At 41.1% G+C, this 26243-nt stretch overlaps 1 protein-coding gene across 5 annotated transcripts in view; it reads right to left on the reverse strand.

The window, feature by feature from the left end:
• The window catches only part of CHD6 (chromodomain helicase DNA binding protein 6), a 159381-nt gene that overhangs the window by 56053 nt on the left and 77085 nt on the right, over nucleotides 1-26243 (reverse strand). For all 5 annotated transcript variants that reach the window (XM_015237811.3, XM_072944227.1, XM_072944230.1 and 2 more), the window contains 11 exons: nucleotides 20183-20245; nucleotides 19303-19361; nucleotides 18541-18658; nucleotides 13994-14080; nucleotides 13659-13793; nucleotides 12746-12867; nucleotides 11257-11500; nucleotides 9903-10079; nucleotides 9156-9299; nucleotides 5851-6106; nucleotides 4867-5077 (listed from right to left, as the gene is read on the reverse strand). In XM_015237811.3, coding sequence (XP_015093297.2) covers nucleotides 4867-5077; nucleotides 5851-6106; nucleotides 9156-9299; nucleotides 9903-10079; nucleotides 11257-11500; nucleotides 12746-12867; nucleotides 13659-13793; nucleotides 13994-14080; nucleotides 18541-18658; nucleotides 19303-19361; nucleotides 20183-20245 — 1616 coding nt within the window. The remainder of the gene's footprint in view (nucleotides 1-4866; nucleotides 5078-5850; nucleotides 6107-9155; nucleotides 9300-9902; nucleotides 10080-11256; nucleotides 11501-12745; nucleotides 12868-13658; nucleotides 13794-13993; nucleotides 14081-18540; nucleotides 18659-19302; nucleotides 19362-20182; nucleotides 20246-26243) is intronic.

Genomic DNA, 26243 nt, shown 5'->3' on the forward strand with positions numbered 1-26243 from the left:
TCCTCAGTACAATTAAACAAACAAAATGCCTAATAATGCCCTCTCCAAAATAAACCTACAAACAAAAAAGGAGAAGCCATAATAAAATTCTGGGAGTTGGAAAGTAAACCAAGTGGTATATGACTTGAAGAAAGCAGAATCTCAGGTAGGAAATAACCTAATTCAACATGACAGAACAGCCAAAGGGATCAGGCATCGGTGGCACCGGGTACACTGGAAAGTGGAGATACAACGAGTAAAAAAACAAGAGCACTAGTAGGACATGTGATGAAGTATCAGTTAGCCTGTAGACCACACACCCCAGCCTTGAGAGGATAAAAAAGGTCTGTACCCATCTCTACCCTGGGAGACACCACACAGTTAGAGGCAGAGATATTATACTGAAGAAAGAGGAAAGAGGCAGAGATATTGAGACCTCCCTACCTCTCTCCACCCCTTCCCTACAGTCAGCTCCCAGTACAACCCTTCCTCTAGGCAAGAGGGAGGAAGAAAAACATCCCAAAGCACTGACACTGGAGGTTCCCCAATGAAATGGTCCAGCTAGATGGTCAGTGTTCACATATAGCCCACATGCCCAGAGCTTCTGATCTCTAGATAGTGCCCACCATCTGGCAGCCAAAACCAGACATCTTAGGAAAGTCTCTGACCTGAAACACAGAGGATTTGCTTCTGGTGTGGAGGGACAAGGCCCTAACACACCAGTCCTCCAGTAAATAACCACAAAATCTGGGCAAAATACAAAACCAAAGTAAATGAACAGAAAAACCTTATATGTATGTATATGTATGACTGAAACATTATGTTGTGCACCAGAAATTGATACAACATTGTAAACTGACTATAATTCAATAGAAAAAAATGGTTAAAATTAAAAAAAAGAAACGAAAAGAAAAACCTATCTGAGGGCACCAAGGAGTTAAGGAAAGCAGGCAGATTTTGGAGAGCAACAGAAAACTGTGGTTTGGCCAGAGGGGAAGACACAGTTATGGCAAAGACGCCGGGCAGCTACAATTCTTGATAAGGAGCCACTGTCTTTCTGACCAGAAGCATCAAGGGAAGAAGTCTGGTACAATCAGGACTGACAGAGGTAAGAGAGGATCTCCAGAAAGTAGAGACAGATAATGAACCCCAAACCAAGAAGCAAAACACCACACTAAGAAACAAACAGAAATCTTAGAACTAAAACACAATCTCTAAATTAAAGAAAGCAATGGATGGGCTTAATAATTAGCATGATTGAAATGACAGACAAAAGAGTCAGTGAACTTGAAGACAGACAAATCAAAACAAAAGAAAGAAAAAGGATTAAGAAAAAAGAACAGAACCTATGGACCTGTGGGACATTATCAAAAAGGTCAAACATACAGGTAATTGGAATCTCAGAGAGAAACAAGAGAATAGGGCAAAAGGAAAAAAAGAAATCAAAGAAATATTGACCAAAAGCTTCCCAAAATTGATGAAAGAACTACATTTACACATTTAAGAAGGTCAATGAACTCTGCACAGGATGAAGTCTACACATCACAGTCAAACTGCTACAAATCAAAAATTAAGTAAAACAACACATTATATACAGGGGAACAGCCACTTAAACAACTGAGGAATTTCTCACCAGAAACCATGGGAGTGACAACACAGCAGAATAACATTTTAAAGTGCTGAAAGGAGTGGGAAAAAAAAGCTAACCCAGAATTCTAATTTGAAAAAGACATAAACAAACAATAAGAAAAAATTTGCCTTGACAAATTTGCCTTGACACCGTAGAAAGATTAATTTAAAAAAAAATCTATCACAATTCATCTCAGAAAGACAAGAGAAGACACTGCTGAATGCTATAAAAATTGAAAAATCACAAAAGAAAACCAGGAAATTAAAAATATAATATACAATGAAAACTTAGGTGTTAAAGTTGGAAGACAGGGTAAAGGAATTCTACCAGAGGTATAGCAAAATATAATGAGATGGAAAGTAGAGCAAAGAGAAAAACAGGTGAACAGTCCAGAAGGTCTGACATATAAATACAGGAGTTCCACAAAGAGAAAACAAAACAGAAAGAAATAATAAAAGAGAAAATACAAGAAAATTCCCCAGAACTGAAGAAATATAGATTTCAGATGGTAAAGACCTACTCAGCATCCAACTCAACAGATGCCACACAAAACCCAGCTCACTGTAAAACTTCACAGTTCTGGGACAAAGAGGATATATTAAGGGTTCTAAAGAGAAAAAACATGTCATATACACAGACCAGGAATCAGAAAGGCTTTGAAATTCTAAACAATTCTGGAAGCTAGATTTAGTAAATGTTTCAGGTAGGGGAAAGCTGGGAGGGACCTGTTGGTATTAGGAAGTGCTATTTTTCATAAGTCTAATAGAATAATTTGGCTCTTTAAATTATATGTATATATAACTTTGATGAAAATAAAAAACTAAATTAGAAAGAGAAAAGTAATGATGATATTAAGGCCAGAAGACCCTGCTGGACGCAGAGTTGGGGTGAAAAAAACCATAAAAAAAAACTGAAAGAAAATACTTCAGAATATTTATATGATTGCATAGTTGAGAGGTGGGAGGAGCCTTTTTAAGGATGCCAATTTAAGCATAAATAAGCACTTATTTATTTAAAGCCATTTTAAGACTGAGAGATTTGACCACTATAAAATTTAAAATTTCTAAACATAAAATAAACATAAACCCATAGCCACAATCAAAAAGTCAAAAACAACACTGGGAAAGTATTTGCACTGTATTCTTAACTAAATAAGCAATTCTTATAAATTAATAAAGAAAAATGCAAAGAGCAACAGAAAATGGAGAAAGAACATGAATAAGCAATGCACAAAAAAGAAATATAAACAGTTAATAAATATGAAATATATTCACTCTCATTAATAATATGAAATATGAGGGGGAGGGAATAGCTCAGTGGTAGAGTTCATGCTTAGCCTGCACAAGGAGGTCCTGGGTTCAATGCCCAGTATCTCCATTAAAAAAAAAAAAAGGAAGAAGAAAAGAAAAAGAAAAGAAATACAAATTAAAATAAGAGATCATAATTTTGGCTTACTGAATTAGTCAAGACTGAAAGGTAAAAACAGTATTGATTAGAGTATGGAGAAAAAAAGCATTCTCATTAACATTAAAAGGCATAGTAAAAATGTCTTTCTAGGGGGTGTGTTGAAATAAGTATCAAATGCTTTTAAAAATGTACAACAGAATTTATACTAAGGAAATAACTGGAAACATATACAATGAATGCAAAGCAATATTCCCAGAGTTCCTTAAATTGCTGAAAAGTTGGAAACAACCTGTAAGACAGAGTGTCATGCAGATCCCCAAAACTATGTTGTAGAAAAAAAATTAAAGAAAATAAATTCATAATATGTTAAATCAAAAGGTGATTTACAAAGTATAATGTAGAATATGGTCCCAGTTCAAACAAACTAACAACAAAACTAAATATCTGTTGCACAAAGAAAAAAGACTAAAAAGATAGATGCCCAAGTACGAATGGAAGCTTTGAGCAAGTGGTGGTATTATAATGTGTTCCTCTTTTCAAGAGAAACTATAATAATACTTAGATAATTTGAAAACAAAATGAGCAGTAAATGATAAGGAAAAATAGCATATAAGAGAGCTAACTTAAGACATCTGTACTTAGCAAAAGTCTGTTCACTATACTGTTAGTCATTTGGGGGGAATCTTTAAAAAAATTGGAAACTGGTAGTTGTATATATTTCAAAGAGTGAGATGATATATTTATAAAAGAAGCAAGTGTTCTGGAAATTCATCTATAGTGCATTTATAAAATATGAAACTGCTTTCTAGCTTTGATATATCCCTCAAAATAAAAATATAAGTCTCAAGAATTCTTTACCTAAAGATCTCTAATACAGGGTTCTGAGAAATTCTTTTATTGCCTTATCCAATTTTGGAGAATTATTTATGTAATGTTAGATGTCAGCATAATGCATAGTTAAATTTGTCATTTCCTTTCACACTTTTTCTATAAACTACATGTTTTAAGGACAAACAGGATCTTCAAGGATCAGAATATCTAACACAACTGAGATTTGCTATGATGACTATCTAAAAACAAAGATTTCCTTTAAACTTAGCAATGCCTTAGCTAATAGTTTCTATGATCTTGAAAAGTCTTTTCCATTAAGAGTAAATTTTAAAAATCTATTTGCCATCTTCAGATCATTAATGTATCCCGATGACTGAAAATGCAAGGTACGGTGTAAACAAATGCAGTACCCACACAGAATCCACACAACCCCCATAGCATCACAGGCTCCGCCTGCATGAGAAATGGAACTTAGGTCCAAGGAATCACAGAAGTATGAGCAAGAAAATAAATTGGGATGCCATAGCTACTGTATCATAAAACCTTAGAGGGTTTGCTGAAAAAGGACATAAAACATCCCCAAATTCTTTCAGGGGGAGTTGTCAGCTTGTGCTCTTTTAGCAACTTGATATAGTGATGCCTTCCAGGACATATTTCCCTCATCATTAGTAAGGCCGGAAAAAAAGTAAGTATGTTATTTTCCTAGCCTTCTGTAATGTTACTTGAATTTTGTTTCTTCCAATTAAAGAGAATATAAATAAACATGTAAAGTTTATTTTTAAAGCAAAGCCAGGGTTCCATATCAAAGGCTAGGAAATCCACTCTAGACAGTTAAACTTGGGTATACCTGGTCATGAGATTCAACTCTGAATTTTAGGCAATCTTTAAGAGAAGAGTCCTTTTCTCTATTTTTTTTTAATGCTTTGTTGTTAAAACATAATTTCTGAATGAATCAAAAAGGCATCAAAGAAAAGGAACTGCCCGCAGCTCTTGATACATAGCTTTGACACAAGTCTCACCTTCTCTGGATGAGATAATCTTCCAGGATATCGAGACAGCGCACCATCTGGGAGAAGATGAGTACTTTGTGGCCACCAGCAATCAGCTTCGGGAGCAGTTTATCAATCAGCACCAGCTTCCCGGCTGCTTGAATCATGGCCTGTAGCTGAAAGTCAGGGGCATCAGGGCTGTGAGCTTTCCGGAAGTCTTCCAAAATTTTCTCCTCTGCCCCTGAAAAAGAATGAAACAAAACTATTTCATGAACAAACTGTAAGGGTAAGAGCTACTCTCTGCCTGACAGAGCCTAGGACTAAGGAAGTGAATTCTCAGGTCCCGAACCGACAGTCCAGTGAGGCAATGCTGTGTGCACCTCGGCCTGTGCCCTCAGGGGAGGACTCGACAGCCGCAGCAGGGCTGTCCTGCAGTGAACACAGGTGCTTGGCTTTCCGGGGAAGTCTGACCAAGTAGAGAGGATCTGAAATACCAAGCTGACTTACGCAAGGAAAGAAACCTTCACAGAAAGCTGACAAAAAGACATCCCTCTTGATAGGAAAACTAGCTACCAGCAAATCCAAGCCACATTTGGATTTAAAATTTAATCAAAAGTTTTATTGCCAAAAAAAAGGCCTCTGACATGTTCTTTACTTAGTACAGTTAACTGTGAATTTATCTGCAGAGAGTTTTCATCTTTTTACACCACGATCATTTACTCAATGAAGTGGAAAGTGAGGGCGAGACCACAGTAAACAAAGCACAGCGGGTTGATGAGTGGCATCTACCTTCTGATAGGCAGAGAACTGGCTGAGGTAGGTTCAAAATGGGGTTCTGTGTACTCACTGGCTACAGTGCTGAGGCAGATCCATCAACCTCTTGGAAACTCAGTTTAATTCTCTGCAAACAGGTGAGAACACACACCCTAGCACTTCATGGGAACTCAGTACGCAACACCGCCGGCTATTGTGAGGCCCACACCAGGTCTGAGCTGCTCCCACGGCCCCACTCACCGTTGATCAGGTAGGGGTGGTTACAGCATTTTCTCAGCTCCATCATGGTGTTGATGAGGTTGGGCATGTTGTGCTGATTGGCCCCCTTGGTCAGGAAGGAAAAATTCTTCTCCAGGATGGCACGGTAGTACTTTTTCTGGATATTGGTCAGCTCTACCTCAATGATCGTCTCTTGCTTGGGAGCAAGGTTCTTTTCCACGTCATCTTTCAGCCGTCGAAGCATCATTGGTTTTAGGATAGACTGCAGTTTCTTCACCTGTCCAGGAAAACGAGATCTGTTCACCCGTCCCGATTCTGATTCAATACTGGTTATTGAAGTATTCCAACATCCACTACAATCTCTTGAGCATCTCATCATAGTGCTGTGGTAGTAGATGAAATGAAAGATCATGACTGATCCCTGAGTATGACGAGATTATAATAGGACTGAAAGGAAAAAAGGGATCCGGTTTCAATTTGCAAGTACTTACTGAGAACCTATGTGGTGACCTTACAAGATACAAAGGGAGAAAGGTACGAAAGACAGTACCTATTCTCCAGGATGGAGAAAACAAACCTCTCTCTAACATGCACGTAGCATGTGCATGTGCAGCAATTACCTGAGGAATGTTTTAAGCCATGGTAAGAGGTACAAGTGATCTATTACAGAGGAAGGAGATGCTGAAAGAACAAAGTAAGAAACAGAGGGTGTGAAAAATGGATGAAAGTGGTCAAAGGTACACACTTCTGGCTATAAAACAAATTAGTCCTGGGGGTGTAATGTACAGCAAGATGACTATAGTTAACAATACTATATTGTGTATTTGAAAGTTGCTAAGAGAGTAAATCTTTAAAGCTCCATCGCTAGAAAGAAAAAATTAAAGCTACGTGTGGTGATGGATGTTAACGATACACTGTGGTGATCATTTTGTAACACTACGTATATTGAATCATTATGATATATATATGAAACTAATATAATGTTATATGTCATTTATATCAAAAAAAAAAAAAAGCAGAGGCAGACTGGAAACAGGTTCCTCCCACATCTAAATAACGACAGCAGAAAACACATTTGGGGGCAGCGATGTACAGAGTTAAGGTGGTGAGGTGACCCCTCCTGCTCCGTCATGCAAGCTGTCACTTCAGGGGCACTTGACCGTATTCTTTGCTGTGACTTGTCTGTTCTTCTCCTACTCAGGCCTGGACAGCAGATCTCTACGCGCTTGACTGCACCGGCAAGTTGACTTGCCCACTCTCCCAAGAGGGCAGAGAAGGGATCCAAAGTCAAGGCACCTGAGTTAAACTTAGCTAAAACACAATACCAGTAAGATTAATCCTGGTGGGAAAATAAGAGAAAATGCAAGTGCAAAAGGAAAAAGAAAAGAGACAAGTTTCCAGTCATAAAGAGCTGTTCAAAATTTTTAAAAGGGGCAGATTTTGCATAAATAACTTGTGGGCTGTACCAATGCATCCAGATGAAATACATAGTCATTCATAGAGCATGATTTAGAAGAGTTACTTACTGGAACTGGTTTTAAACAATGATGAATATGCTTTACTTTGTAACAAAATGCTTTCTAGAACTTTTATTTACTGTGATTTAAAATGTATAGACATTTAGGGGCGAGGGAATAGCTCAGTGGTCGGGTGCATGCCTAGCATGCCTGAGGTCCTGGGTTCAATCCCCTGTACCTCCATTAAAATGTACAGACATTAAGTGCCATTTTTATGGTTTTCTCCTAACTAACCCCAATCTTAAATCTAACCCATTTAACAAGAGCTTTATTTTACCAACCTTGGTATTTGGGATATAATCCCCCAGATGGATAAGGAATTACTATACAAGAATCCGAAGAGGAAAGACACAGCCAGCTAACTGGTAAAGATAGGGATAAATGCCAGTCTGCCATGTGCTGGGTTCAGCTTTTGCCCTTCATTTGGCTCATACCTTGAATCATTTAGAGTATACTACATGCAAGACACTGTGCTGGTCAATACAACAAACACAGCTCTGGAGAAGATGTGGGCCTTGTCCTCAAGGAGGTCACTGTCTAGGAAGAAGAAAAAATGCATGCCACCAAATAAGTGCAACGGGAAAGGAGGATGCATTTCTAATGGTCCAAAAATGGAGAGAGGGTTGGAGCTAGCTTTTGAAAGATCAACAGACGCTGCAAGCATAAAGAAGTAGAATTAAGTTTGATTATTCACTGCTCTCAAAGTCTGACTCGCCACAGAAGTAGAAACAGACTGGAACCACAGAGTGTACTCTTGACATCTGTTAGAGAAATTCCCAAACCTTCTCAGTTCCCACATTCTCTGCCCCAACCCTCTCTCACCCCACTGCTAGACTAATGTAGCAGAACTAATTATGTCATTCCAGCAAGCAAAGCCTTGCATTCTTCTCGAATACCTACCACATTTGCCAACCTGCCTTTCAAGATCTTCCCACAATTTAATGCTAAACTCCTCTGGCTTCATACTCCACAATTCATCCGTCCTGTTTCCAGCTCAACCCGACGATTCCCTACTACTGAATAAATTCCGTGGCTGATTATGCTGAGATTGTTTTCTCTTATGCAAAGTCATAACCATCTCTTCCCTCTCCCCCTAATGAGAACTTACCCACCCTGAAGTCCATCCCAAGCTGTACTCTCTCTATGAAGCCTCTCCTAATTCCCAAAGAGATGTGACCGCCCTCTCTTTAAAGTCCTCCATTCTATTATTTGTTTCTCTTATGGCATTTAAACTTGCCTGCCTTATTCCTGTAATGTCTAGTTGAGATTTCTACTCATGGTAGATATATATTTATTAGTGTCGGTTTGTTTTGAATCAGCTTTGAGTCCAAGAAGCTAGACTCAGGACTAGATCTTTGAAAATTCAGTCAATTTGGACAAAATTGGTCTTACCAACTACTCTAGTAAACGTTTGTCTTCTTTTCCTTACTACCTGTGTATTTTGCTGTCCTCAAGAAAACGAGCCTGGAAACATGCTGCAGATGATTTATGAGGAGAGACAAAGGCTGAGGGAAGCAGAGGAGGACAGAAGCATGCCTAAGGCCAGAGCGATGAACAAAATACTGAACTTATGTATGAGATCAGTGAAGGCAAGAGTCCGGATATAAGGTATTTTGGATGTTGATTCATTTATCCTTTGGAGTAATAAGAACTGCTAATAATCAGTTTACCCTCTTCAACATAGACAAATAAATTAAGGGCAATGCACATTTTCCCAGGGACATGAGGACTTGCTAACTTCTGTCCCCACAGTGACTATATTCCCTTGATGATGAAGGTAATCCTCAAATCCTTCAGGCCCCTAGTTACCTGCTCCTCTGTTTTCAGATCTCCAAACTCCTCCAAGAAAGCAGTCTCTGAAGGAAACTGTGATGGCTCCAGGAAGTTGAGCAGACTGAAGAGCTCCTCCACCGAGTTCTGCAAGGGGGTCCCCGTGAGCAGCACCTTGTGTTCCTGCACAGATTCACAGCACGTGATCAACAGGGTCTGAGCCGCCAAAAACAGCGGTTTGGGTGGGAAAATGAAGCTCAGTTTGGAGCAATTCTATTTTGCTTTTATGACAAAATAGGGTGACAACACGTCATGGGTATTCAGTTAATAAACACTTCAACCTTCCCTTCATATCCCTGAGCTCTGCAGCAATTTCATGTTAGTTAAAGCAACCATTCATTCTTTCAGTATTACTGAGCGCCTGCCTGCCACATACTAGGCACTATGCCAAGGCAGTAATGTTAAAGGCCATCATCTTTGTACCAGATCATTCAGGGACCTGGAAACAAGCCAAAACATCTTACATTTGTAGGTCACAAATCTCATGGTATTTAAGATTCCCCTGGGTCTCTCTGGGAATCAATCTGTGGCAAAGGTCCAATTGTTGACCCAGTTCTTAACAAAAAAACGTTTGATTCCTGCACTATCATGGCAATAGAGGGCAAAAAGAAAATGTCGGGGAAACAGACTGTGCACAAGTAAGCCGCGTGCAGATGGCTAAAGAATGCTTCCTCTGCCGTGAACAGAAGGAGCCTGTGTTTACGCAGACAGCTTGCCAGTTCTCACCAGGGCCATGAGCTTTAGACCCTCCAGAAGTTTGCAGTTCCTATTCTTCAGTCTGTGGGCTTCATCAATGATCACACAGCTCCAGTGAATCTTCTTCAGCTCGGGGCAGTCTGCCAGGATCATCTCAAATGTTGTAATGACGACATGGAACTTGAAGACTCCTGACAGGGGGTTTCCCTGAGAATGACACAACCAAAGGCAGAGCTTTACACATGGCTAGAGAATCCAGCTAATGGGTTACCAGCTGCATTAGAAGAGGCAGCACTTTAATAAGCACTGTCTTTGTCATTTGAGAAGAGAGAGAATACAAGAATGAGCCAGCTATGCAGATGAGAGAGACCCCACTATAACAGTGGAACAGAAGCAAGAGGGCACGTACCCTCACAAAAGTGAGACAGATGAGCAGTACGGAAGGCCAAGCAAGGAAGCTTTTTGTTTATTACTTGTCCTGATGAGGGAAGCAGGTGGGTGTTGATTCACACATTTCCAGCCAGGAGTTGGTCTAAACCATACACAGCTTGAATGCCCAAGGAAACCCTCTTTGCTACTTTCAGGTATGATTAGTTTCACCTTGTAGCTTGGGTTCTAGCACAGATTCAAAGTCATGATCCTGATTCACCTGGGACAAATGCCATGAGGCAGGACACACTGCTGTCTTTCAGCCTGTCTTAGTGTTGCTGTCACACTGTAAGAGCAGAGCTGTATCACGCTGGAGCACACCTTCCAAGTGTCTTCTCTGTCTCTGAAACCTCTGGGGAGAGCACAGCCTTTCCTCTGCTGGAATTCATTTAATTTTCACCTTACTTAATTATAAAAGCCACTGCTCAGGACAAGCATACGAGCATACTCAGCAAAGTGATTATACTTAACAAAAACTTTTAAAAAATTCTGTTGTGCTAGAACAATAGAATTAACAATCTGAATCCTGTTTTCTCCTTATCTTTCCCTGTCATATCTGTTAACCTCCTCTCTCTTCAGACTCCCTGTCTGAGAACCCTTCCTTCATACATGAATTCTTCTGCTCACTTTCTTCACTGAGCACACAAAAATTCCCCCAAAATCTCCTCCATGTAAAAGCAACTTCATAAGCCAATACAAGAAGCCAAAATTTCAACGTCTTAAAAAGAGTCTCTGGTAAATGGCAAAGAATGGAAAGCATGCCCTCCAATTCTGTTTTATTGTAAGTTAAACTACCAGGGAGGAGTAAGAAGTCTGCCTCGATAAACATGTGACTCTATAGAGTAAGTCAACAGTAACCCAGGACGTGAAACTTTGGAAGACGAGGGACAGAAAGACTGTTCTGAACTATGACATCGGGCTCTCCCTGGGGCACTATGAGATGCAGAAGGCTCACCTGTGCATCTCTGTACACCATCTCATACTGCTGGATCATCTGCCTGCTGATCTGGCTGCCGTGGTACACAATGGCATTCATCTCGGTCCACGTCCGGAACTCCCGCTCCCAGTTAGTGATGGTGGAGAGCGGGGCGATGATGAGGAAGGGGCCGTGGATTCCCCTGAGGAATATTTCTGAAAGGAATGTGATGGACTGGATGGTTTTCCCTAGGCCCATCTCATCAGCCAAAATGCAGTTTTTTCTGCAGACAGTAAGAAATACAGATAATTCATCATCAATACAGGAAAGAGGTAGAGATTGGCTGTAACTAAAAAACATACTTCAGAAGCACACCTTGACCTGTAAGGTCATTGGTGAAGGCTTTATCAGCATTTTCCAGAGATGCAACTGAGGCAAGTTTTTATTATCATTATTCACACCCTGTCTACTTTCAAAAAGGAATTACAGCAACTTGTGAGAAAACACACCAAACAGGCCCACTTAAATATAAACAGAAAGTACTAAAAATTAAAACAACAGTGAGACAAGGAGAAAGAAAAATGCCGCAAACCTAAGCCAGTTTCTGTACCTGACAAACTTCATGGAAGCCAAGGCAAAAATAAAAACAAAAGTTACATGGTTCTCATTGTCTATCACTTGTGTTATCAAAGGACAGACTTTTAACCCTCACACTAAATTCCATATAAGAGTAAAATTGGTCTCTGCAGTGACCCAGAATCACAGACTGCACAGCGCTGTGACCCTTGAAGTGTGTGGCCCCTGTCAGTCTCACTCCTCACTGTTCAGGTGGGCAACCTCAGACCTGGAACGCTTCAGTGAGCTGTGTCCTGAGTCACACTGTGACGAAGCGGCAGGGACAATGCTAGAACACAGGTCTCCACAGTCCCAGCTTGGAGTGTGTTCGCCTACGTGTTGTCTTTAAAATCAGTATTAGGTGGTACCACTCTAGAATGTTAAGAAAATCTTAACCTATCTTTCTTAAATTTCATGTTTCATTCCAGCTTCTCACAGGAACTAAAGCACAAAGAGCTGAAAACAGAGTATGACATTACAAGTCTAGACCACCATGGCTCACCAACAGCAGAGCTGGGGCTACAATCCAGAGCCATTCCCCTTCAGAGACAATTTCTGCTACAGACTTGGAGATTAAAAAAAAACCAAACAAACAAAAAAACCAGCTTTAAAGGATCTTTCAGGTTTTGTTTCATCTAGGTTGAGCCTAACGTTTTGGCTAGACTGGCGAAGGAATAAAAGGGCAAAGTCAGTAATGTCTAAAGACCATTCCTTTTGGCTGAAGAAACACGTGACATAAAGTCCTAGTAACGCCTGATGCACAAAGATCCCCACACTGACCCGACAGCCACGCGGCACTCTCTCACCACTCTGCTGCCGCCACCCTAAGTGGGCTAAGCCACAGTCCCCCTGGAGGCATACACATGTGGGAGAAGAACCATCCGCGAAGACAAGACTGGTTCTGGCTCCGCACCTGTTGTACCAGTTAAAAAGAAGCCAGTTCATCCCCTCCAGCTGGTACTCCCGGAGCTGGTTGCTGTTCTTATACTCTCGAGACTTCTCCAGCTTCTGCCACGAGTCTGAAGCAGGCCGCTCCTTGGGGGAAAGCAGAGAGCACAAGACACAGAGCATGACATTTCAGGAGCGCAGCACGGAGAGGGACTCAGGGTGATGATGGGGAAAGCGGGAAATCTCAAAAAAAAAAACACTGTCCTAAAGCTGGCTATGGACTGCATCACTATCTCTGACTAATGTGTAGGCCCTGTATTTTCTAGATTTTGCCAGATTAAACTAAGAACACCTCTAAGAAATTTCAAGCAATTAATGAAGAAGAGAAACAGGCCCATACTTTTGCAGCTTGGTAGTAATAATCCAGAGTCAGAAAAACAAACCAACTCAACAAACATATACTGAAAACCTATGGCTTCTCTGTGAAGTCCCAGGGATCCATAGATAAAGGATAGCTCTTCCCTTTAAGAACATTCCAATTGAGTAAAAGCAAAGGATAAAACCAAAGAAAAGAGATCACCGATAGAGCAAGAGATAAGAAGTAGGAAACAAGAAAGATGTTTAACAACTTACTAAGCTTCTTTCCCAAGCCAGGCATTTCTTACTCCTTCTATCTTACTGACTCCATCTAACAGCCATATACCAAGAAATCAAAGCTCATGTTCAAGCTTCTTAAATGTCACATATGTTAAAGTAGAGTCCAGACCTAAGCTGACCTGAGTGCTAATAAAGTGTAATTTGGGGAGAAACACACTCTGAACCACAGGTAGTAAGAGACAGAGAAACCACCTGGGAGCTCAGCCGACAGACATCCAGGATTGCCAAGGCCCTAAAATTATACGTTATAAGAGGTGCCAAGAGTGACACGGATACATTACCACGTGCTTAATTTCAGGGAGAACTTGCAGAGATTCAAATTCTTTAACTTTTGCAGGGTCCACGTCTTCCTCCAGCTCCCACGTGCTTTCCTCGTAAGGCAGCGAGCACCACTTCACCAGGTAATGTGTCACTTCCTGGTGGGAAACAGGAGAGAAACTGATGTTCTTTCTACTGGATCCAAGGAGTCCGTCCTACACTGACTGCCCTATGAAAACCTCCTTACAATACAGCACACAAAAGCCATGAAAACAAAGACCACATGTTAACAAAACAAGCAAAACATGAAGCAAGAAGGGAAGACATATTAAGGGAGTCAGAATGGCAAAATACCCACCTCTCCTGTTTCTGCATCCTTGGTGTGGGCCACCTCCAAGATGCGATCAACCTCCACGTAGTCTGGGTTGAACAAGTCTTCGTCAGGCTAAGGCAAACAGAAAAGAAAAGTTAAAACGTGTCCTCTTCTCTCCAATCCAACATCTAGTGTTTTATCTTCAAGTGACCTCCTACTCTGGGCCCTATCAGAAAACACAGAATGAAAATGTTCCCTTGATAATAAACGTCACCTCATCGACATTTCTTCAATGCCCCCAGATCCTGCTCTTCAGGACTAAATTTAAAGAACCACACCTTACAGGTTGCACCATGGCCAGGGTAAGCCATGACTGTTCATACCTGTTGGTCATTACAGCAGTGCACAAAAATCAGCACAAGGAAGGTTTCCAGAGATAACCTTCAAAACCCAGAATTAGGTTCTTTTACTTCTTAATACCAACAACAGTTAACATTGGAAGGAGACACAAGGGGAGCTTTTGGGGTACTGATAATGCTCTATTTCCTGATCTAGGTGGTGGTTACACAGGCGTGTTTATTTTGTAAAAATTCATTGAATGATACCTTTAGGATTTGTTTACTGTTCAGTACACTATGCTTCAAAAAAAAGTGTACTTACAAAAAGAAAAAAGATTCAGAAATATTTAAAGTGTGTCCAGAGTTATTCTAGGTGCTTTCATTTAAGCTTCTAGATGAATTTGTGGAGCAGCAGGCGCTGTAATTACTTTACAGATGAGAAAACTACTCAGAGAGTTAAAATAAGTAGTGACCGTGGTTGCAAAGCTATGTGAATTGGAATGTTTACCGAGGTCTTTCTTGCCCAGAAGCCCTCTTCCTGAACTGCAGGAAGTGTTCTTCTCACCCCTTAGGGCTGGAGGGCTCTTCAGGAGCTGTCTAGTTTCATCTTCCAATCAATGCACGAATACTTTTTTATAGCATCCCTGGCAAGTCCATCCTCAGATTCCTTTATTCCCATGTTCAGGAGTTTACTGCCCTCTAAGACCTGACCCAGAGCCAAGACAGCTCTGCTTCAGCCTGTTCAGTTGGAACACCATGACCTTTATCATTACTACTATTAAATTACGGCCTGATTTTCTCCCTGGAACCATGACTCATTGGTGGGAACTGCTTCCTCTACAGCAGCAGTAACCAAGTTGATTCTCTCCCCTGCATCTGAACACCTCCCTAAACCCAGGTGCTCAGTGGCCCTCGGACGTCGCGTTCCAGATCTCCTGGTGATGTGGAGAGCTGATCTCCAGAGAGCAGTGACCATGGGCCAGGCAGTGTTGAGCACTTCCATCAACACTGTGTCATTTAACCCACCCGGGTATTCTGTGAGGCTGATACTATTAGAGGTTCTGCTTTGCAAAAATGGAGCCTACTGAGTCTGAAGGAGCTACTGCCCAAGGACCCCAGCTGTGTGTGTGTGTGTGAGTGCATGTTGTGGGGGTGGGCTGGGGGGAGGTTGGTGCCAGAGCCCAGGCGCCTAGCACTGTGCATCCACTTTCTGCCCTTGCTCTCAATCACTCAGACGTGCTCCTGACCCTGGACCAGCGGTACAGTCCTCCTGCAGCTGCTCTCGGGTTTTATAAAGCCCCTCACCGAATCCTGGTCCCCAGATCAACACAACACTTAGGAATGAAAAGAGCAGGCACGGCAGGGCTAGTCCACTGGTGCTGTGAGGACTCGTGTTGCTTTTTAAGCAGCCCCACCCGACTCCTGGCTCACAGTAAACTTGAAATTAAGCTGGCAATATCTTTTCTTCCTTAGAACGGCTAGCCAGTCATCTTCCCCACACCAAAGTTGTAAAAATTTAAAAATACCAATGTGTGACATTAATTTATTGCCACCGTCATTCTTTCATTCATGTCATCTTGTCCAGGTAAGCCTGAACTTTGACTTTGTCATTTATTCTCCCAGCGCTGGGTCTGGCGTTTAGGAGGCAGGGTCTGACAGATGGCCTCCACCTGCGGCGCCTGGGAAGTCAGGGCCTTCCGAGTCTGCTTCACCTTCCCATGTGCCCCTGCCTTCGTCATAAAGCAGCTGGAAATAATGGGTATGAAGCTCTATTCAAAACTAAGTTACTTTTGGGAGGGAGGTTATAGTTCAAGCAGTAGAGCGCATGCTCAGCATGCATGAGGTCCTGCGATGAACCCCTAGTACTTCCTCTAAGAATAAACAAACAAATAAACCTAATTATCCCCTGCCCCGCCAACACACAAAAAAACGAAGTTTTAAAAAATTTCCTAAGAATATCATTTCTGCAAGTTATCAATAAAAGTGTTGAATAGGTCAAAACTGAAGATGGTATTATAGGAACTACTCCCCACTCTTACTCCTCCTTCCTTTCATGATTTCCTCTATCTTCTCTAAAGCCGTTCCTTCCCACAGGAGTGTGAACTCCGTTACATTATTTCTACACACCCTAACACAATTTTCTCTCTATTCTCAACCCGAGGAAAAATCGCAATCTTGGAAATGAATCAGAAACTAGGAGTCTGGACTTTATTCCAAAAAAGCAGGAAGTGCTGATGGGTCTGGAGCAGAGGTGGCACAAGGCAACCCTCCTCTCTTGCCCGGGCACAGCCAAGTGATGACTGAGCACTGACCCTGTGCCTAGTACCGCGGATAGAAACATGAGGAAGACATGGCCCTGTCTGTCTCGTAGGGCTCAAAATGGAAGACACAGACATGTAAACAAGTCACTACACTGCAAATGCTTGCTAAAATAGAGGTGTGAAGAAAAGGTTCCAAGAACCGAGGAAGAGTATCCAACAGGGCTTCAAGATGGGTTTCCCAAGTCCAGTCCTTCCTTTCCCTGAGTCTCTATCAGAGAAACAATGCCAGGAAACCGAATTCTCACAGGCTTTCCAACAATCCTGGAAATCATGGAGAGGCCCAGGGCCAAACGTTAATGCTAAAGAGACAGGACCCCACACTGGGACAGGAAGAAGACTTATTCACATTACTCTTTGTCATCTGCAGAAGAGGAGTACAACATGAACAATGAATTGGTTAGCATGGGCATCAACTTGATGGCATCTGAATGCACCCTTAAGGTCTTGTATTTGTGACTACACATAAAAAATAATTTTTATTGCTTTTTTCCTCGTAAGTTATCTGTATAAAATTGAAAAGTTACATGTTAAAGAAAATAGAAATCACCACGATCCCATCTAGTGGAGAAAATTATGTCAACATTTTCATGTATATTCAAACATTTTCTATGCATTATTATGGTGATTCTTTTTCTCCTATACCCCCTAAAATGGAACCATCTCATACACTGTAAGAGCCTGACATTTTCAACTAACAACAGTTTATAACATCAAGCTCTTTTTATCTCATTAGTAGTTGTCCTCCAGTGTCATTTTTACTAGATGCATAGTATTGCATTCTGTGGGATGTAGCATCATTTAACAGGTATCTATTATCTAACATTTTGTTTGTTTTCAGTTTTTCATCAATACAAACAACTGTTCATCATTCCTAAGTCTTTGCACAAAGACTGGATAACTTCCTTAAAATAAATGACGAAATTAGAACTGCTGGGACAAAAGATATGTAAACACTGAGACATCTGATGTCTGCTGTCATACTGCTCTTCTGACAGGTCATCCTAACTTATACTCCCAACCAGTGACAGACAAGAGTGTCTCTTCCCTGTACCTTCACCAGCAACAGATACTTACTTTTAAACCCTTCAAGTATGTGATAAGTAAAAACTAGAAGATTCCCATTTTAATTTGCATTTCTCTGCTAGTGAAATTGACTACATTTTTGTATGGTTAATGACCAATTTTCCCCTTTTCTGAATTCCCCATTAATTTGTTCACTTTTTCTATTTGGGATTTTGTATTTTTCTTTTTGAATTATAAGACCATTTCTTATCATTAAAGCTATTTGTGCTATGTATATATGTGTGTGTAACGTGTGTGTATAAATATAAGATGGTTTCCATATAGGATAAGAATGTATGCTTTGCATGTATGTGTGCATGTATGTAATTGGGAAATATGTACACATACATAATAAATATATACATATTTTCTAATTAAAGATTTGGGGCCATTTTCTAATTTATAGACACTACAGATGTTTTGATATCCAAATCCATCAATCCTTCCTCTTGCTGTAGGTACCTTACTCAGAAATTCCCAAGTTTATATATTGTTTTACTTCTGTTATAATATTTTAACTTTGTTTTCATTTTTAACACTCAAACTTTCTTTTTGGAACTGCCCTTTTGGGGATCAGGGGATGAGGAAATGAAAGAACTATGTGCACATTCCTTTTGCCTAAGCTATTTATAGGTATTCTGACCAAGATGCACATGCTTATGAGTTATCAGTTTATAAGGCTTGATCCTTATTCCTTGGTGGATAATTTGTGTTCTTTGGCTTAAATCTGGACAACTTTTGTCATAAATCAGTGCACACCTAGCAATTTGACTTCAGCAATAGGTCTGTACAAGACTTCAAGAAACTTAAACTCGGAATTTAATACTGCAAGAAAAGCAGTGGTCAAATTAGCTAGTAAATATTTCTTCACCTCAGTAAAAATGTGCTTCATCTGGGCTTGTTTATTCCTAAATCGCTTGATCTTCTGTGCGATGCGAGGATCCTTTTCAAGCTCTTCCATTGTGGCCCATTTACAGTGTAAGTAGGAACTATCCAAAGACACATAAATTGTGAGACAAGTGCAAATCATCAAGCTTTAAAGTGTTTCAATAACCGGGGTGACTATCCAACACAGCAGCAGGGAGTGGCTTGTTGGGAAATTGCTGGAGACTGGGCTTAGAAGGGCCTTGCCCTTTCAAAAACAGAAAACAAAACAATGCAGCAATTACAAGCAACTGGTCACTCTGTGGCTTCTACAGAAACTGGCTCAGAGCAGAGGGAGGGCAGGTGTAAGCAGGCTATCGTTAATACACCTTAGTGAAAGTAGGCACATAGCAGAAAAAGAGAGAAAAATGCAAGAGGGCATAAAAGTATAGGCCTGTCATTCTCCACTCTGCGGGCAAGTGGGAACTTAGAGGGAGTTTTTAAAATACACCAATCCTTGGGAACTACTCCCAGAGTATGAGCCAACTGGTCTTGAGTGGAGCAAGGGCTTCAGCAGTTTTAAAAAGCTCTCCAGGTGACTCTATGTGCAGCCAAAGTTGAGCACGGTCGCCTAAGGTGAACTTGAGTCAATCAAGATCTGTGGGTCATGCCTTAGGGGCCATTCTTGGAAAATATAGAAGATAATGATGTGATGAAAGAAAGAAGTTTTATTCATATAAAGTACAAATAATACATTAAACAGACATACAAATTTCTGTACTTGACATAGAACAGCTCCAAGTCGAACGGGGGTTCTCCTGGGTGAACCTGTAACCAAAAGCAAGCAGTTATCAGCCCAGATCCCCACAGATCACCCTTCTGTGCCAAAAGAAAACAGGGAGATCACACTTCTTCCTGGTTCTAGTACAGATTTCTTGAGGATATTTTCATTTCCTCATGTCTTTTTCTGACAGCTTTTGAGCAAGTTTTCTAAAGGTTGAACACACAGATAGCTATAAGGTAAAAAAAAAAAAGATCCTCCTGGTGTCCTTCCAAGGTCAGGCTGGGACAGCATTCAGCTGATAAAGCCAAACCGGCCCCGGGCTCTTAAAGCTGCTCTGAGAGCTGCGTGCATAAGTGAGAACATGCACCCCTGGTGCCCACCTCCCCCAGCTGTCACCCAAACACCAGCGATGTTCACTCTCAAAGTAAGGAAGTTTACTTTTATAAATACTTGAAGTAAAGACGGAACCACGCTCCCACTGGCACCAACATACTCTTTCACACCAGGAATTTTCTCTAGAGGATTCCTGAGATGTCTAAAGGAAAAGACTGGGAGCCTTTTTCCATCTCTTTTTCTTGGCCCTCTGATGGCTTTGCACGGGCTACAGCAACTAAGGGTTAAGTACCTTTTGCTCGGATTGTAATGAAGAAAAGAAATCGGTTTGGGCCATACGCAAATATTTAAGAACTTTATGTCCTAAAATCTTTCATGGGGGTAAAAGGAAGTGTCGACGAGCCCAGCGGTGTTCCTGCCCAGCTCTCACTCCGGCCAATAACGACCATGCCAGGCTATCCCGCCAGGGATCTCTTCACAGAGGGTGTAATCTGTGCTAGTGATATAAAAGCCAGGAACATCAGCCACCAACCTCCTGGACAGTCTTAGACGCCAGGATCTTCTCAATGATGTTTGCATCATCTTCTGGAGGCTCCTAGAGATGGAGGTTACAGAGAAACAGAATTACTGGCACCACAGAAGCCATGAATTTAGTCTAGAAGAAATACTACACTAGGTATTACTTCATCCAAAAGTTCACCTTTGAGTACTGAGGACTCCCTCCTATCAGCCCACGGAGTGATCAGAAGATCACCACGTTCTCACCTCTGGGCACAATATCACCTTCGCCCTCACAGAAGCAGGGCAGTTATTCTGCTTTTTCAGATTCCTGATTTCAGATGTGCCTTTAGCATCACTAAAATTGGTTTCAGGACTTCCTTTCTCTGCCAAAGCGGCCTATATGTTGCTGCGTAAAATTTTCAGAAAGGCATAACATAAAAGAATTTGAGGGGTTTAGAATCAGAGGGTCCCAATTCTGACACCTACCAGCAACTGATTTTGGGCAAGTCAATTAATACCTCTTAGTTCTAAATCTATTAAAATAGGAGTTAAAAATACACATCTCACTGGGTTACTGAGAGGATAAAACGGCACGGGAAAACATTTTTTGGACAGTAAGCACTATGCAAATACAAGGTGTAATTATTCTCTACTAAATTGTACCATCTTTCTCCTCTGCATCTGGAAATGGTTTTCTGTTTCACTGATCATTTTTCGACAACAAATCTCAATTGGAAATAAATTAATTCCTTACTTTCTACGCTAGATACACATCAAAATTGCTAGGCTCCTTATCTCCATGAAATCTCTTTCTACAGAGTATTTGATTTAACAAAATTCTGCACATTAAAAAACAACAAATTTTAAACAGGAAGCTTTGAATGAGAACACTCATGCTTTAACATTCTTTCTAGGACTTTACTTGAACAGTTTTATTTCGGTGGTCTCAGATGTACTACATGACCTTTCCAGATCTAATCTTTACCACAGTATGAGACTTAGAACAGTATATGAAAAGAACACGCATCACAACAACCCTAACTCTTAAAATAACTATTTGGGTTCCTGATCAGAACTTTCCAAAAGGATGATTGATGCTGCATATCACAGCCTTCGGTCTACCCATTCTAGGGCTCAGCTGTCCCAAAGCCATACCATTACAGAAAACATATTTTCTAAGATCTTAAAGCAAGCTTTTCCCAGAAAAGTGACAGTTAAAAAAAAAAAAAAAGGTAAGTAGGACAGATGGTAGAAAAAAGTATGAAAATCAGCAGGCATTGACAGATGCTCCCCAAGGCTACAAATATTTATTACATCCCCCTAGACACATGGCATTGTGAAGTTAATCCAAAGTGACAAGTCTTTTCCCACTGCTTAACAAGAAGACAAGTGAACTGAGCCTACCAAAAAGGAAGGGGGGAATACAGGCTAAGCTCTTGTTTCCCTGTAAGTGTGTATTTGTTCTGCTTGAATCCTACCCACAAGTAAGAAAAGGAGGCAGTTTACTGTGGCCTGGCCATCTCCCATCACAATATCAGCCTTGTGAGGGAAGGGATCCTTATCTGTTTTACTCACTGATGGAGCCAGATACCTTGAAAAGGCCAGGCAACAGTGGGTGATCAGTGAGTATTTGTCAAATGCTAAATAACAGGGAAGAAAAGAGAGATAGGTGGAAATACACGAGGGTATAAAGCACTGAACTCACCAGGGTCACAGACTGGAGAGTTATTCTTAATCTACACTATGTAATTAAAAAGTCTCCCCCTTCTCCGTACACCCAGACTTGTTTCCTACTGTCCAGATGGCTAACAGCAAAGGGCCTATGCTAGGTGTACTTTCCTGAGCAGTAAAATCACTATTCCAACTTTGCAGCCAACAGAGTTCAGACTATGACAAGCGAGCAGTGAGCAAAGGAACTGGGGCTGGGTTAAAAGAAACTAGACTAGTGAACCAATGAACTAACTTCCTACTTCATTTCATTCCTAAATTCCTTCCACTTTATTTATTGAGTGCTTTTGTGTTTATGCACTGGTCTTACAGCAATAAATGAGCTACAGTCTTCATCATCAAGGAACTGCCAGACATGCTAACGTAACACTTTGGAAGTGACTGAGGTATGGCATACACACAGCACGGAGGGATCTCAGGTGTATGCCTGATGAAGCTTCACATATACACACACAGTTGTTTAAGTACCACTGAGATCAAGTTACATAACATTTCCAACATTCTGGAAGACCCTCAAGCCCCTACTGGAACTTCAGACTCCTACCACCACTGGTTAATTTTGCCTACTATTAAGCTTCACGTAAATGGAATCATATAATGTGTGGTTCATTCCTCTGTATTACTGTGTAGTATTTTACGGTAAAAATACACCATGCTTTATGGATCCATCCTACTGCTGAGGAATATTTGGGTTACTTCCAATGTTCATGTAAACCGTATGTCTTTTAGATGAATGCACTCATTTACCTTGGAGTTACATATATAGGAGGAAGATTACTAGGTTATGAGATTGGTTATATGTTTAGTTTTAATGGAGATTGTTAAAATTTTTTCCAAGGTGGTTGTAACAATTTTTACACCTAGCAGCAATGTATGGGAGCTCCAACTGACTTGAAAATTTTAGCCACTCCAGTGGACGTGTACTGTTATGTCTCTAGTTCACATTCCCCTGATAACTAAAGATGCTCAGCACCTTTTCATATGCTTGCTGGCCATGTGGATATCCTCACAGTGAAGCCCCTATTCAAGTCATTTGCCTATTTTAAAAATTGCCTCTTTTTTCTGACTTGCAAGAGTTCTTTATATTTGCAAGTTTAACATACATTCTTATGTATTTCTGAGTAAGAGTCCTCTGCCATGATGCACACAAACATTTTCCACCAATCTATGGGCTTGGCAGGCCAACACTCACTGCAAGGTGGAAAAAAAAAAAGATAAACTGCAAAGAACATATATTTGAAGACATGAGATAGCTGTGGAAGCAACAAGAATTAGATGAACTACAATTCTGGACAGTGAAGAGCTGTTCCCAGATGAGAGGACAGTTGCTGACCATTTCTTCTCTGGAGGCCTTCTGCAGTTCTAGCTGAGGGCTGAGGATCAGGCTGGGCCAAACGGAGACTATTCTGGGTTGAAGAGAAACCATCTGACCCTGTTGGTTACTGATTATACAGGGCTGGTGAAGTGACTAGAAACTAAAGGAATCCCCAAAGCAAGGCGCTTTCCCTAGGAGAAGTTTGCTGAATTCTGGAATGGCCAAGAAGTTAGTGGCTCTATCAGAAGGCATATTGAAATCTCACAGTCTCACATTGCTTAGGAGGTAAAAGTTCACTAAAAGGATGGGTCTATTGCAAAAAAAAAAAAAAAAAAAAAAACACCTGACAGTCAGAAATCTTGCTGGCTTTACCTTCAAAGTATGCCCAGAACGCAGCCATTTCTCACCACCTCCACTGCTCCTATCCTGGTCTAAGCCAGCTTCCTTTATCACCCAGATTAATCCCAATTGGCTCCAACTAGTCTCCCTGTTTCCACCCCTGTCCTATTAGTCTATTCTCAACACAACATTCAGAGTGGCTGTTTTAACTAAGTCAGTCTTTCGTTTAAACTACTTAAAACTTCTCTCTTTCAACTCAGAGTAAAACTAAAGAAGGTCTAAAGAGCTTGGGGATGTGCTCCCCGCCTCTCATCTCCTCTGTCACCGTTCAAGTTTCCTTGTTTGTTCTTCACATATTATCAGGCATGTTTCTGCTTTGTGGATTTTGCTATGACTTTGACTGAAATGCTCTTCTCCCTACATGACCCCTCACTCCTTTACTTCCTTTAATTCTTTCATCAAGTATTGCCTTTGTGAGGCCAATACTGACTACCCTATTTAAAACTGCAATCCTCATTCCTGAATTCTGTATCTCTCCTATTCTGATTTTTTTTCCGTAGCAGTTACCACCACTGACATGTTACACAATTTTATTATTTTTAGGTTGATTACCAGCCTCTCCCTAATTATTGCTACCCTCTGGAAGTTCTGGGATTGGCCCTTTGGCCTTGCATCCCAAGTAGGTTCAAAATCTGGCAAATATCTGGAGGGAGAGCATGGTTGTGTGTCAGCTGCAGGTCTCCTCTCCATTTGTTGTAGGTTCCCTCCATGAGGGCAGGGACTTCCGTCTCTTTTGTTCCTTGATGTTATCTCCAGCACTCAGAACAGTTGCCGGCAGGTACTAGAAGAGATTTTGCAATGCAACATGGGAACAGCAAGTGCTATGGGAACACAGAAGCCAGAGTACCTGGGCAAATTAGCAGAGGCTTTGGAAATGTAGAGACACCTGAGTTAGGTATCTAGTAGCAATAAACTTTCATAATTGCTGAATGCCTTTCCTACCCACTCCCGAGTCTGTGTAAGCCAGACTGGCAAGCAAGTATTCGTACATGTACACCCATGCTGAAGGAACAACTGTTTCTCCTCACCAGCAGCTTGCTTCAAATAGTCTCTATTCTTACCTACCACAAAGAGCAAAAAGAGATGGTTTCTAATGACAGGATTTTGATTGCTCTGCAGAGTTTTTAGCTAGGACCCAAATCCAAGGAAACGTTAACACATGGATGAAGAAAGCACAGGACTTCAAACACAGGACTTAAAGCGTTCTTCATTATAAAATTTTTTCAAGTAAAAATTAAGCAATTTAAAATGAAATTTCAATTTAGTTTTTGCCACTAATTAAGGAATAAAGGATAACACTAGTATTTAAAAAAAAATCAATGATCATCATCAAAATATTGACAACAGGTTTTTACTCTACCCTAATAAAAGGGGGAAAAAAAGGTAGCGTTTCCAAAATATACATCAACGTAGGAAGAAAACTGGAAAATCAGGATTTTTTTTACATAGAGATTGTGCATAAGCATGATCATGTGTGTATAAACACTCAGTGTATACAGATACACACAGATATAAACTAAATCTGCTTGCCAAACACACTTCCATAACAGCCATCTGTTCTCAACTGCTTGGAATTTTCTCAAATTATCCTTCAAAGAAGACCAGTTTAATTCATTCACTTTCATGTCAGAAACTCATAAAATTAAAATTTTTTTTTCTTGGGGAAAATTTCAAAAATTTTCAACTCATGTCACCCGCAACCTCAACCACCCACCTGATTCACTGCTGTTCAGCTAGCCACAAGGAGAGGCTCTAGCAAGAAGCAACTCACTGTCCAAAACACCATGTATCTACCAAGGGCCATAGAGGGTACAAAAGTAGCATCAAACAAGCATCTCAAGGGCCTGCACTCTGAGAGCAAAATAAAACATTTTTTTCTTAGAAATGTCCCAGTGTAAATTCTAATCAGTGTGACAAAGTCCGACAAAAGTGCAGAAACCAAGAATAGCTTGAATTTCACGGAACAGTGAGGTTTCAGTTGGGCCCGAAAGAATGGTGGCTCAGAAGAGGACAGCAAGCAGGAAATAAAGCCAAAAGTGCTCCCCGAGGGTGACAGGATGGCTACATTGGAAGTAGGGTGCATACTTGGGATACTAAGGAGCCAGTCTTAGTAGAGAAAAGCATTATGCCAAATGTGGAATGGTGATAAATGAGGGTAGGTAGGTACTATGAAGTCACATTCCTTTAAAAATCAGGCAAGAGTTTTGATCTAAAACAGGCATTAAGAGGTAACCACTTTAAATTCTTGAGCAGGACACTGAGAAGAACCAGAATTTTCCCTGGTATCCTGGGAAAGTTAGTCTAGTAATGGATTTGGGAGGACAGAGACCTTGGCAGGGAAGCATGCAAGCGCAAACGGCAGCAATCTGAACGCTGGCCTTAGCACAAAGGGTGGCAGCAGAAAGCAAAGGGGAACAGGCACAGGAGACGTGAGGAAAGACGCAGGGCGGCGAAGGATGGTGAGGCCAACACAGACACAGAAAGAATGAAAACCATCCTCCCAGGCCGAGTGGACAGGAGCCTAAGCACTGAATCACACAGGCTGGTACGGAACTAGAGCAACGCCGGCCAGCAGCAGCTCTGCCAAAGGGCCTGGCTGCGGGCGGCAGCGCTGGGGTGAGAGGCGGATGAACGCCAGGGGGAGAACATG

This window comes from Vicugna pacos, chromosome 19 (genome assembly GCF_048564905.1).
Source record: "Vicugna pacos chromosome 19, VicPac4, whole genome shotgun sequence".
Lineage (NCBI taxonomy): Eukaryota > Metazoa > Chordata > Mammalia > Artiodactyla > Camelidae > Vicugna > Vicugna pacos.